At 39.9% G+C, this 14,822-nt stretch overlaps 1 protein-coding gene across 3 annotated transcripts in view; it reads left to right on the forward strand.

Annotated features, from left to right (window-relative positions):
• The window catches only part of ANKRD17 (ankyrin repeat domain 17), a 132,416-nt gene that overhangs the window by 52,359 nt on the left and 65,235 nt on the right, over nucleotides 1-14,822 (forward strand). For all 3 annotated transcript variants that reach the window (XM_075127453.1, XM_075127452.1, XM_048848112.2), the window contains exons 2-3: nucleotides 9,515-9,668; nucleotides 11,418-11,574. In XM_075127453.1, the coding sequence (XP_074983554.1) occupies nucleotides 9,515-9,668; nucleotides 11,418-11,574 (311 nt within the window). The remainder of the gene's footprint in view (nucleotides 1-9,514; nucleotides 9,669-11,417; nucleotides 11,575-14,822) is intronic.

Here is a 14,822-nt window from a genome sequence, read left to right on the forward strand (position 1 = left end):
AGGCTGTGAATAACTTATGATCTTTGAGGGGAAATCAGGGACTAATAATAAAGGTACACTGTTGGATGCTTTTCTTCCTGATGAAGGTTCTAGAAACATTTTTGAACTGAAAGTTTAAATTATTTTTGACATAAGTCCCCAGTGGCTGGAGGAGAAGGGGAATGGCCACGAGCTTTGTGGTTCAGAGGCCGACTTCACTGTTTCAGTAGATGTGAGTTACTTAGCTAGTGTTTATCATAGTTAGTAACTTGCAATTTTGTTTCTAGATACAGCATAAATACCATTTGTGGTCTTTTCTAGATAACAGATTGACAAGTAACTTCTTCCTACTGGAACTTTAAGAGCAAAGTTAAAACTTTAAGACACACATGAAAAATTCTTCATTTTTGCTAGGAAATGTGAATCATTACCGTGTTTAACAATTTTGACACTACTTTGGAAAACAGAGTACTTTCTGAAAGGACAATGCTGTATTGCTTCCATTATTTGTTTCTAAACTGAAATGGTATATTCTTTGTTTTCAGTTTTTATTTTATTAAATTTTTCTCAGGAATATTATCAGTGTTTATTACTACAAAAACAGGTGAAAATCTATGCAAAAAACTATTAATACTTTTTCTAGGTAAATATTGGGGTTTATTTTGATAGACGGAAGGACCCGGGGGGGAGGTATTCAGTAGATTAATGCTTTTGATGAATGGAATTCAATGTGGTTTGCTGCAGAACTAAAAGAGAACTCCCAAAACACAATACCACCTCTGAGTTTAAGAAAACAATACATCTCTAATCCCCAAATAAAACTTTTTGTTTGAATAAACAGTTTACTGTTGTAGACTTAGAATTCTTAGCCTATAAATATTTACATTTAAGAATTGTGCTACACCATTTGCAGAGCATACACTCCACTTCATCTTTCTCCTGTTTTTGTTTTTTAAAACTTTTGAATACTTCCTTGTGTTCCCATTTTAGTGTGTCAAATCTTTAAACCGTTATCTAACAGTTTGAAATGTGCATGTGGTGGGCATGAGATTCATCAGTACGTTCAGATGCGCACACTACAGAACTTGTGTGCATGTCTGTTTGTTTGTTGTGTGTATCTTCTAGATAAGCATTTCTCAAATACGAGCACTGTGGCTGCATGTGGCCCACCAGGGGCTTTTCTTGCGGTCACAGCCTCCTGGGCAATGATTGGAGGGGAGGGAGCAAAGGAGAAGCCCTTCCCGCTCCCTCTTGCTCCTGGGTGCGCCGCCTTGGTGTTGATTGCTGGTGCTGCCAGCAGCAGTTGGGCCCTGCCCCCCTCTGGGGACACCTGGGGCACAACGCTGGAGGAGCAGGCAGCCAGTGAGTTCCCCATCTTCGCAGGAGTGTGGGGCTCAGACTTTGGGCTTCAGCCCTGGGGTTGCAGCATGGCAGTCTCTGGCCATGGGGCTTCAGGCTCCAGTCATGTGGCTTTCGGCTCAGTCCCGCCGCTGCCTCTCCCCCTTCTAGGGTTTAATTTGTCCCCAGGCTTGGCAGGGCTGAGTAAGTCTGCGGTGAATAGTGATACTTGTATGTTTAATACCACTTTTCACAACAGACTTACTAGCTAGCAATAAATAAATTACAAAGATTTGGATGTGTATATGTGCATATTTATTTGTTTTTCCTAAAACTAATTAAGTATTTTAGGAAATAGAGGTGAGAGCTGCACCAGCAAGAGTTGATGGCCATACTCGAGGCCATCAAATAATTTGTCTGAGAACCCTGTTCTAGACTAATACATAGCCTTATTTCAACAGGTAGCTTTGATGTATACACAGAGTAATGTATTATCATAATACATATAGCTCATGCAATGTATTGTGTTTTCTTAATGAAACAAGTTTATTTTTTTATATATATTTGAATGATAGAAAAGTAGGGTGAAAATCGGGGGTGGGGGGGAAGAGTGTACTTTTTGTGATTTTATTTTTTTTTCTCCTTTCCCCTGGTCAAAATAGTTTTAGACTGAAAACAATGGGGCTTACATATTCTCCAGGACTTGGCGCTGTAAAAAGTAAAGCATGAGTAAGTTAACTAGGCTTCATTTGATCTCTCAAGCTACTTGGATTTGTCAAAGAAAGAACTCTATCCAAAGTCGATAGTGATCACATTTTAATTCCTGCTAAGAGACCTGTTTGCAACACTTTAAACAATTGCCACTAATTAAATAAACTGTCCCTTTCAGGCCAAAAATTCCTGTGGAGTCATCTCAAGGAAAATACAGTTAATTTCATACTCTCTTCTTAAAGGCTTTAATTCAGCACTAACTTGGTAGATAGGTGGGGAAATTGTTTTTACAACTGATTTTAAGATTTTAAAATATAAATAAGGATTTTTAAAAATATGAATGAGTCTTTGCGTGACTGTTAGAGAGATGGTAGTCTTCTGTTATCTGTCTGCCACTTTTCTCATTGTAAACACTGCTTGAAGTACAGCTGGAAATTTGCATGGTATTTGTGTTACACATCAACACGTAACATAAGACACAGTTGAGCAAGTTCACTAGTGATGTGCAGGTGAGAAATTGCTTTGGTTTCTAAATTACAACATTTTGCTGATGTACTTTTTCATCAGCACTTTTTCATTCCCGTTCCCCAGCTTTCAGATTGCATAACAAAATTTTGTAATACAAAGCAGAAATATTGCTACATCCAGCGAAATGGAGTCAGTACCCTGCTGATTATCGTCTGCTTAAAAGCTGTGCAGTAACAACCAACTGACTAGTCTCGAAATAATAGATATAAGGATTTGTGCTAGCAAAACCAATCACTGAGCCTTGGAGACATATGCAAATGACAGAGAATCTGGTTTAAGAAAACAATTTTCAGTGCTCTGCTTTATATAAGAATGACTTGTTTTTTGTTTTCTTTATGCCTGCTGATTGCATTATAATTGCACTCCTGTGACGGAGAACATTGCAAGACAGATGCATAAACTGGTGCCATGGCTGCTCTGTGGATTGATGAGCAGAGCTATTTATGGAAACTGTTCTGATTATATAGATATTATAGAAGTTATTTATAATAGGCTTCTGTGGATTTGGAAGGCGGGGCTGTATAATAGCAATATATATTGGAAAGTCTGATAGTGGTGTTACTGTCATTGCTAACTTTAGAAATAATTCCTCAGTAAAAAGTGTGATAAATTAATTGAGCTCAGTGTTTTTTATTTTTGTCACCCATACTTTGTTGTGGAATTAACTGTCATTGTGCATGACCCTGTGTGGAGGCAAAATGTAAAAACATTGCTCACTGAGTGTATTAAACATTCCAGAAAAGAACAAAATTAAAATATGACCATATATTAACTTACAGCACCTAAAATTATGCGAGGTGCTCAGAGTGCAAAAAAAGATTTGGTCCCTGCCTTAAGAACTCTTATCTAATTTCAGATATGATGTAATAAGAGTAGGAAGGAGGATGGGGGATGCTGTATGATCATTCATTTACTCATCGGAAGCGCATGAGCAGTGTAGTTACACTTTTTTACATTTATGACACTGGTATAGTATGGCCAAGTATAAAGGCTGATTAGGAACTACTAGCATGTTTTTTCATGCTGAGTGGTCTGTAGTTTTGGACAGCAGGTATGATCTAACTTCAAGGTTCAAATAGGATATTCATAATTTCAGACTCAGTGGGGTAGTATTATCTAATTTAATTTCTAGATGCCAGCTTAGCTGGTTTTGCAACCATTTGGGGCTTTGATTTTGGGATTAATACTATTATTTCATCTGTAAAAACATTGTTTCTATGATAGTCATTCGTTAGATGGTTTTTGGGAGCTGTGCATTGAGGTTATGGGACAGGGAAGACTAGGGATTTAGAGTACATCTACCCTGCAAAAAAAAAAAAAAAAAGTGAGTTCTTAATTTTGGTTCACTAACTTCGAATCGAGTTACCTTAAAATAAAAGTGAAGACTCGTCTGTCTTCACTGTTGTTTTTACCCAAGTTAACTAACCTGGGTTAAGAAATAAACCTTTTTTTGCAGGGTAGACATACCCTTAATGTGTAATAGGAAGGTGTAAGTGAAAACTCACTCTGGGTATGTCTTCACTGAAGAATTAACTTGGGCTAGAGCCCTGACTCCACCAGGAGATACAACTAAAGGAAGAAGTCTGTCTCCTAGTCCATTGTCTAGCCTTGGTTTCCCTTCAGCAGAACCATTGATACCACCACTTGATTCAGAATTGGCATTTTCTCTCTTGGGAGACTCTAAAGTACTCAACCAACGGACGTCTCCTCTGAGGCACGCCTTCCCAGACAGGGGACCCAGACCAGTTTGGAGCCAACCTCCATCACATTACCTGCCTTGGAACTGTGGGTGGGTACCCCATGCCGTGGAGATCTCTGCAGCCACCTGTGACCCATGTTCCTGGCCATATTGGGGACCGTGGGACGCGTACCAACCTGTGGAGGCAACACTATCTGCTAGGGGGTCAGTCCACCCTTCCTCTCCAAGAGGACAGCCAGAGCCTCTTCATGCCCCATTGAAGGAGAAGGAGTATGAGCAGGATCCAGTGAGATTGTCCTCGTTGTCTCCAGATGAAGCAGTCACCCCTGCATCTCCATCTCACTCCATCTGCATCTCCATCATCACTCTCTGATCCCTGGGGGTATATATAGACTTGCCCCGAAGAGAAAGTTCCACATGACATCATACAAGCCTAGACTGATGGCTCAAAAGTTTTACCACCACCGACCTTGTAAGGCACCCATAAAAGGCAACAGGTTCATTTTCCCTGCACCTTCTGCAGAAACATCATCGTCCCAATCCCAGCCTCCATTGAAATGATATTTTTGATGGGAGTTGGAGAGTGCAAACCAGTGATGCTAACACTTACGGATTCCCACATACCCTTTCCTTCCCACACTAGGAATGCAGAAACAGACAAGTGGGTACTAAATATCATCCATTCTGGCTATGCGATGAAATTTCCCTACCTGCTCCCCTCCCCATTACCACCCCTTTTCAGGGCCATTCTCACAAGGAGATTCTCAAATGAGAAGTAGAATCCTCCTTGCAGCGAGGAGTAATAGAATGGGTACCTGATCAGCACCAACGAAAGGGGTTTTTACTCACCTTACTTACTAGTATCCAGAAAGAACAGTGGAGGGAGACCATCCTCAATCTCCACTATCTCAACGGCTGTATTCACAAGCAGAAATTTTGCATGGTTACCCTGGCATTTTATAATCCGATCCCTAGAAAAAGGTTTGTGGTTTACAGCTCTCAGTATGAAGGACATGTATTTTCACTTGGACATTCACCACACACTCAGATGCTTTCTCAGATTCATAGTTGGGCCCAACCATTTTCAATACAGAGTATTGTTTATTAACAAAATAAGATAGGATTTTAAATGTGTTCAGGTATAAGAGAGAAAGTTTAGAAAGGGTTACAAGCAAATAAAAGTGAAAACACATCTAAAAGTAAAACTTAATCTAGCAAGTTTGGTTCAAGACTTCCAGCAAGATGGTGACTAAATAAGGGAGCTCTCCCAGTGCTGTAAAAAACCCACCCCCATGAGGGTCTACCTCAAATCTACATCATCCTTGTTTTGGAGCTCTCTGAAGTCTGCAAAGCTTTCTTACTAATTGCAGAAAAGATTCCACTAGAAAATTCTAGGCAGATAAGTAGAAGTGTTTCTCTGGACACAACAGAAACTTAAATCCCCAGAGGCTGTGGGTATTGCCTTATTCTGGACTATCTTCTTTCCCTGGAAACAACATCAAGCCTTCCCATCAACTCTTTATGGATCCACCTTGCACCAATCCATGCATACCACCCACCTGCATATGGTAATTTAATTCACTCATTAACTGATTACCAGATTCTGTAAGAGTCTGATCAGAACCTTTCCACCAGTAAGGAAGCCTACTCCTCAGTGGGATTTAAACTTTGTTCTTCTGGTGCTTACTAAGCCTCCCATCGAACCACTAACTACATGTTCCATGTCTCTCCTATCTGTGCAGGTTGCGTTCCTGATCACAATGATATCAGCCAGGAGAGTGGGTGAGCTTGTAACACTGATGGTGGACCCTCCTTATGCTATTTTATATATGGAGACAAAGTCTCGTGTTTACATCCAAAGTTCACCCCAGAGCAGTTTGAGTTTCACTTGAACCAGTTAATCCACTTACTTGTGTTCCCCCTCCATCCGCAAAAGCACATGCATCTGAAAAAGAGAGGAGACTTCATTCCCTCTATGCAACGAGCCCTGTCCTTTTACCTGCAAAGAACAAAAGCAATCAGAAAATCTCTCGATTTATTGCCATAGCTGAAAGTTTGAGGCCAAGCTGTTTCCTCTCAGAGGATCTATATCTTACTCTTCCATAAGCGGTCTAATTTTCCTCCCCCTCCTGGGGGTGAGAGAGAGCACAAGTGGTATCAATGGCATCGCTTCAAGAAATACCTCTTCTTGACATTTGCAGAGCAGCTATGTGGATTCCATCCACACATTTGTGAGATATGCTTTAGTTCAAGCCCGTTATTCCCCCATTCTGTATTTGGTCATTTGACCAAAGCACCCAGCATTTGTCTTTGCTGAATTTCATTTTGTTGTCTATTTCCCAGTTCTCCATTTTATCAAGATCCCTCTGAATTTTAGCTATATCCTCCAGAGTTTTTGCAAACCCGTCCTGCCCAAGGTTTGTGTCATCTGCACACTTGATCAGTTTGTTCCTATATTCCTACATCCAGGTCATTAATAAAGACGCTAAATAACACAGATCCCTCCCAATTCAGTTTTTTACAATGAAAGGAGTTAAAGTAGCTCTTGGACCACACACCATTGAGTAAAGGGCATTCATTCTCATGGGTAGCTTTAGAGCAGGAAGTACAACGGTGGAGGAGTTGTTGGGAAGTAGAAATGAGGACCAGGCTGCGGGAGCCTCACTTCCTGAAAACAAATAGGAAGCTAACAGAAATTTATACATGTCTTATGAGTGATTTATAACAGAACAGTAGATCTGTGTGAATTATTTGTGCAAGATATGTCACCTTTCCTGGAGTATTTGGCCTTTATATTTTGTAAAGAAAATTAAAGGTAATGGAAACCTGCAACCGTGTGAGGGTATAACACAAGTTATTAATAAATCGGAGTTTAATTAAGTTTGTGCCATACCTGCTTGTAACTTGTCTGTTAGAGTCGACTTCATTATTTTGTTTAAAAAAATCTGTGTAACCTGTCTTTAAAAAATGTCAGTATTGGACTATTTCCAGCCTATTTGAGGGCAGCAGCCAGAGTTTTTTTTTTTTTTTAAACCCTCAGACTATCCTCTATTTTTATGTGCTGGGCATAAAAATAGCTTTCATGAAATGATCTAGATTTAATCAGAAAGCGGGGGTGGGCGGAGTAGGCATCTAATGTCAAACTTTTAAATTTCAGACCATTTAAAACTTCAAAGCTTTTCTACCCAAATAGCTCTTTCCTCTACAAAAGGTAACTGGGACACAGCATCCTGTTAAAGTCAGCCTGGTATTTTTCACTTTTGTGTCAACAAATCCAAGTATAGTCCAGATGTTCCAGTGCAGTGAATGTTTTTGGCTTTTAGAATTATGTTTCATTTGACTTTTGTAATAAAAAATCCATAACACATTCATTAAAGGCTGAAAATATAACGTGCATGGTCTGGACAGAGACTATGATGATATTTGTACCCCATTTGTCTTGGGTAAATGTAGTAGGCAGTACTTATGAGAGAAATACGTATTTATATGCATCTTCATAGGAGTAAGCTTAAGGTAGCAACCTTTTTAGTTTCAGTTCTGCATAACATTAAATTCAGTGAGTTACTTTGATCAGCAGCCATAAAGATACATTTTTAGGGATGATCTTTTTGTTTTATGTTTGTATAGGACCCAGCACAACAGTCCTTGAATAGTGTTCCTAGGCACTCCAGTAATACTTACTTTCTGTCTTTCTGTCTTATCTGGCAATCTGTTTCACTGATGCTTGTTTAAACCTAAACCTATTTTACTACCCCTAAACTAGTCTGGGGGCCAGCTTCTGTAAATATCATAAAAGGTAGTGCAAGTGCAAACCGGATTGTACTGTTGCTTCTTTCAGAGTGCAGATATCTCCTGTGTAATGCATCTTATTAAAAAAAGAAATCTAATTGAGATCTATCCAAGCTATTTCCTAATATCAATATCATTAGAGTATTCATTGACCCTATAATCAAACAAAAGGGAAACAATGACTGAAAGTCAGAATAGTCTTTTACATAAATTAACAGAACACTTAAAGTGCTTTTAGAGGAAAAGTGTACTCACTTTGTACTTAAGTTTTTCCTCCATAATCTGTTAAAACGGTTGCAAAAAATTACTGTCTTTAATGAGGGAAAAAACCAATTTTCCTGGATTGATTAGTGAAATTGAGCTGTTTTAGTTCACAATATGTACTGAAAAGAGCAGAAATCTGGATACAAAATAATGATTTTTGAGTGTTCAGCAGTGTTGTTCAAAACCTTTCAGCATCCCATCAATAAAACAGTAGGATTGTGCAGGTAGTCCACTCATGCTAAATAGGCTGTGCTCTATTTAGTAGAACCACCAGCAATTAAATGGTAATGCTGGCCCTCCAGTGATCATAATCAGGCTTCAGAGTTCTCACTCCAGTGGGATAAATAGTGACACTCACACTTAGTACAATTGTCTGGCACATTTGGACAACAGTTCGGTTTACATTATAAGGGCTACCATTGCAGTCAAAAGAGGTAAACCTCTCCGGTCTGATTTTTCCTCCCCAGAGGTTTTGAACACCTACGCTTCTCATGGAAGGAAGTGCTCAGTACCTCTGAAAACCAGACCATTTTTAGAAGTCATATTCCATTCTGTGTAACTGCAAAATCTGGGAGAAAACCTTACAACCTTGGAATTTGTGGTGTTGTTTTTTTCAATAACTACATATTCTTATCTGGGTATTTACCTTATTCCATTAGTTTGTTGCACTGTATAGCATACAGAACATTTCTGTCTTTTAAATATATAGCTTTCATATATCTCAGAAATATACACCAGCTTCTGTGGGAATTCATGACTAATGCTAGTTGTAGTTCTGCGGAGGTAAAGTCTAGTCTAAAATGTTACTTGATGTTTTTGTCTCCATGTAAATTTCTCCAGCATTTATACTTTGGTTCACAACTTTTAATGCTAATTAAGATTTAAGCCTAAAACAATTTAATGTAAAATGGCATCTGCTGGTTACCAATTGTAGAGCAATGTTTACAGTTTTTAATTTATGAAATAATTATGTAGAATTTTGAGAAGTGTTCAGGATTGGCTTAATTCTGCTTCCATGGAAGGAAAACTCCTAGTAACCTCAGAGGGAACAGAATTATGCCAATACAAGTGCTTCTGAAAATCTTATTTGTTAAGAGACAATCACTGCACCTTTTGATTTAAAAAAAAATGTATGAATGGACTTTAAAATTACAGAATTAAGGATTGGAATTTTATTAAGGCTAATGTGTTCTTTTTTCTTTCTAGGTGGAGTCATTCATTTTGGATCAGGATGATTTGGAAAATCCAATGTTGGAGACTGCTTCCAAATTGCTTTTGTCTAGTACTGCTGATGGTGCTGACTTGAGGACAGTAGACCCAGAAACCCAAGCTAGATTAGAAGCTTTACTAGAAGCTGCAGGTAAGTACTCATGTCTTTTAAGGGCTCAGTCCTGCAACCCTTACTCCTGAGACCATAATGGGTCTGCTTGCATAAGTACTAATCTTCATGTGTAAGTGTGACAGTCTTGGGGCTTAATGAATGCAGTGTGAACTTTCAGTGGTGTGAAAATTATTTTGCAGGGGGGATGGGACTAATTAAAATACATTCCTTTCCAAAAGTATTTGAAAATGCAGGAAAAAGAAATGTCCTGATATCATTCTCTGTTGACTACAGAACTCCACCTTATTTTATTTGTAATATATTTATATGATGCTAGTAAAGCTCAATTAATTTCCCCACCTCCCATTTCGGAATTATTTCCCACGTGCAAGGCCACACTTCAGACTGAGAGTGAGTGAAAGTACTCTGTCTGAATTATAGAGCTTGTGTTTTACTTTTGTTTCTGTAGTTGCCCTGGTTAAGACTCCACCTTTCTAGGTCTTTAACCATATCTTCTATATGGGCTTTATTTTATTTTATTTTTTAATGGAAAGGATGGCTACCCTCTTAGCTCTTCCCTGTGAAGGAAGTAGAAATCAGTGCCCACCATTTATCAGCCTCTTTTTTTCTGTAAGGTAGCTCTCCTGTAATAGAGTAGCCTCCAGTTCAGTTTTTCCTTTATTTTTATTTATATTTGAGTTCCTTACCAAAATTATATTGCAAGCTTTAACAAACAAAATAGTCATCCCCAAAAGCTTAACATATCTACTTGCAAAGGTGGTGGTAAGCTTAACTTCTTAATGGGGTTGATTCATTGTGCTGTCAGGATCCAGGCAATGGGTCCCCACTGGTGGAAAATCCCCCCCTAGAACAGTGAGGCAAATACATTTGTCAGCAACCTCATCTCCACTGGGAAGAGAGAGAGCTGTTCAGTGCCGTTTAGAAAGTGAGTGGGGCTAGCCAGACAGGGTGTGAAACTAGTGTTCCAGGGAGAAGTGCTGATGGAGCACAAATCCTGAGCAGCCTCAACCACAGGGCTTCATGGAGTTCTGCCAGAACTTAGCTTCTCACTTCCTGAAACATATGTACTATTTTTAATAATTAGAACACTCATATTCATTTGGTATTGTTTGGTCTCAGATCAGAGTTGAAATTTTTCTTGAAAGCTTTATAGAAACCTGTACAACTGTTTGTCTTCCAGAGGTGGTACAGAAGAAAAATGCCTGTTTTATAAAGAAATGTTTAGGATACTAAAAAGAAATGACAGGTTTCAGAGTAACAGCCGTGTTAGTCTGTATTCACAAAAAGAAAAGGAGTACTTGTGGCACCTTAGAGACTAACCAATTTATTTGAGCATAAGCTCAAGCTGTAGCTCACGAAAGCTTATGCTCAAATAAATTGGTTAGTCTCTAAGGTGCCACAAGTACTCCTTTCTTTTTTTAAAAAGAAATGCTTAGTTGTTTGGAATGTGCAAATTGCCCACTGAGGTCTTGTTTTGAAATTCAGTTGGGAAAAAAAACATTTACGGCATACAGTTTTCAGTTTTAAGGGAGTTGTCACTTTTGTGCTGTCATCGTGAATGCAGTTATGTTACAGGATCATTGTTCAAATTGTCTAAAGTCATTTTAAAAAAACATAAATGTCCAGTGTACCTGAAATTTTCCCTATGCAATCAGTATTGGAATGGTTTCTGCTAACATATTGTATGGACTGAATTTACACTTTGTTTGTTACTTTTGTTTTCCTTTTTCGGTGTACGTATCCACTTTTCATAAATTGGAATGAAAGGAATAGGTAAATTATCCACCGCTGACGGTAAAGCATTTGCAGATCCCGAGGTGCTTCGTAGACTGACTTCCTCGGTCAGCTGTGCGTTGGATGAAGCTGCTGCTGCACTTACCCGAATGAGAGCGGAAAGCACAGCAAATGCAGGGCAGACGGACAAGTAAATAGATCTTTTGCATTTTTTTCCCTGCCACTTAAAACACATTCTTTATTGGTGTCTCCTTTCTTTCGCTATACAACAATGACATAGTTGTTGAGCTTGAACTGGCTTCAGATTGTCAATTCTGAGCATATACTTCGGGCTTTTTATTTAATCCATTTGGCACTAAGAGCTTTCCAGGTGGGAAATGCAAAATGCTTTTGCATGGGGTACTGGGACTTTATTGACATCAGTACTAAAAGTGTTAACGCATTCAAGGAAAATTCGTACTTCACTACCTTAGACATAATTTCAAATGTCAAACAAAATCTAGTAGGCTCTGAGCCTGCTATGGTAGTGTGCTTTCTTCTTCAAATTTCTTCAGGAGATGACTCCTGAAACTAGTGGAAGATTTTAAATATTTTTTCTAGTGCCCACTTCCTTATTTTTATTTATTTATTTTTAAAAAGAAAGTGGTTAATATAAATGGTGAAGTAGGGTTGAGGAACAAATAAGATCAAGATCCTTCTATGGCTTTTTTAAGTTAAGGGAGGAAGTTGTGGTCTTATGGTTAGGGCAATGGAGTGGGACTTGGGAAGTGACTTTGGATCTCTGCTCTGCCGTACTTTTTGTGGAACCTTGGACAGGTCTCTTAATCTGTCTCTGTCCCCAGTCTTCTGCTTATATGTTACACCCCTGTCTCACACTTAGTCGTCTTTATTTAGAATACAGGCTCTTCAGGGTTGGGACTATGGTTTTGGGGTGTTTGTATATCCTTTAGCATGATGCAGCCATGGTGTTGGTTGCAGCCTCAAGGCGCTACTGTAATACATATACAATGGCAAAAAACTCAGCAGTGCCTCAGTATGCCCGTTAACAAACATTACCTGTACTCTGCCAACCCCACAGGTTTTGAAATGTACAAGCTTTTCACCTCTTTTTAGGATCCATTCATTCTCACCCACAAGATTCTAACTAACACTGTTAAAGGACAAAAAGGGAGTTGCCACCTTCCCTCTAGCCCAGTGGTTCTCAAACTTTTGTACTGGTGACCCCTTTCACATAGGAAGCCTCTGAGTGCAACCCCCCCCCGCCCCCATAAATGAAAAACACTTTTTAATATATTTAATACCATTTAATACCATTATAAATGCTGGAGGCAAAGCGGGGTTTGGGGTAGAGGCTGACAGCTCACAACCCCCCATGAAATAACCTTGCAACCGCCATGAGGGGTCCCGACCCCCAGTTTGAGAACCCCTGCTCTAGCAGCTTTGAGCAACGTCTCAATAGGCACATAGATTGGCCCTTGAGATTCCAGAGCTTCCAGGTCCTCACATACACTCTCCCACACTAGGGTGTGTCTACACTGCAGTTAAAAACCCATAGCTGGTCCATGTCAGCTCACTCAGGCTCATGAGATTTGGGCTTAGAGGCTGTTTTATTGTGGTGTAGATGCTCGGGCTGGGGTCTTATTTCTGGGACCCAGGATCCTGGCCTCTTGCAGGCTATGCTGCCGTTACAGTCCTTTAGCCCAAGCCCTGTGAGCCCGAGTTAGCTGACACAGGCCAGCCACGAGTGTCTAATTACAGTGTAGACATACCCTTAGCCAACTTCTTAGAAAAACTCTCAAAGGTACAATTTAAGAACCATTTTGCAGCCTTTTGCACCTCTCTTATGCGTACTTCGTAGATATCTCAAATGTCCATTTTCGCAAAACCGTCATTAGAGCATTAGTTCTCTCATATTCCATCTCACAGCTGACAAGATCCTCAGTGATAAAAGCTGTATGTCCTGCTGCAGACACAACCTACACAATTCTGCAATGAAATTGCGGTACACTGAAATTGCGGTACACTTGATCCTGAAGGTACACATGCAGCTCTTCCTTTTGCTCTTACACATTGACAGGTGCAAAATACAGATTTCCTTATGTCAGAATCACAGCTCTGTAACACGCCTCAAAGTATTCAACTCTGTTCCTCATATCACAAACACACCTTGACCAAGCAGGCTCAGTCACTGCCCCCATCTGACACACTCCCCACACGGGAAAGTATACACACAGTTCCCATTGGCTACCCCCATCTCCAGAGGAATGGGGGGAAAGTGTGTGTTGAAATCCTGTGGGTGAGAATGGGTCCTAAAAGGAGGTGAAGAGCTTATATGTTTCAGCAACTGTGGGATAGGTAAAGTAAAGTTGTGTGTGTTAACGGGACGTAATGGAACACAGCTGAAAGAGGGCAGAGTTAAGATTGCCTGGGCAACCTTAACTGTGCATTTGCTGTTTTTTCAGAAGCTTGAGTTTTGCTCAACTCAGCATTCTGGAATGTGATATCATATCACCAAGTAACCTTAACTCTGCGTTAACGTAGTTTTTTTGCCATTGAATTTCCTGTTTTTTTTTTTTTAAGGAAGAGATATGTGGTTGGTAGGAGTTAGTAGTCATTTAGGCAGTTATACATATCATGTCCTGCAGTTTGCATACCAACCCAGCCCCTCCCCACAATCATCTGGGCCCCACCAGCCCTGCATCGGCACCTCCCCACAGTCATGCCTCTGATCCATTCAATGTGGTTCCCCTGTCCAGCCTGTCCCCAGCTTGCAGTGCTGGGGTCTGGGTACAATAGTGAACGCATCTACCTGAAGTCTTCACTTCCTGATATACAGACATTTCTGTTGACATTATTTCTCCCCCTCCTATAACTGGACTCATGTGTTGTGTCTGGAATGAAGGACAACTATATTAGAATGGGATGGTGTTCCTGGTCATGTTTCTGAGGGTTGGAAGGTAGCAAGGCCAGCAAGAGAAATCGTACAGGGTTTCTGTTCCAAAATATTGACAGTTTTATGTTTTGAGAGAGAGATCCTGTGACCCCTGTCCAATAGATCCACCCCATCTCCAAGAAACAGTCAGGTGTCAGAGCTAGTAATGTGTCTGTGCCATACTGTATGCATTTTCCGGTCAGTCGTTTACCCTCCAATTTCCCGATTGAGGTTCTTCCAGTATTTACCTATAGCTTTCATATTGTTGTGGTAGCAATTATTCAGATGCCCAACCAAATCAGAGAAAACTCTGTCAGCTCCTGGAGACACATCTCTGTGGTCCAGATCTGCTTTTATTGATTGAATGTGGCGTATACCAGGAATAAAGCCCAGATCGTTACTGCCTAAATGAATCACCACAGTGTTTGGTAGATGACAACCTCATCAGCAGGGATCCTAGTTTCCCATCATAAAAAAACCCAAAATTCTCTGATTTAAAAAAACAT

Source organism: Caretta caretta, chromosome 4 (assembly GCF_965140235.1).
Source record: "Caretta caretta isolate rCarCar2 chromosome 4, rCarCar1.hap1, whole genome shotgun sequence".
Taxonomy (NCBI): Eukaryota; Metazoa; Chordata; order Testudines; family Cheloniidae; genus Caretta; species Caretta caretta.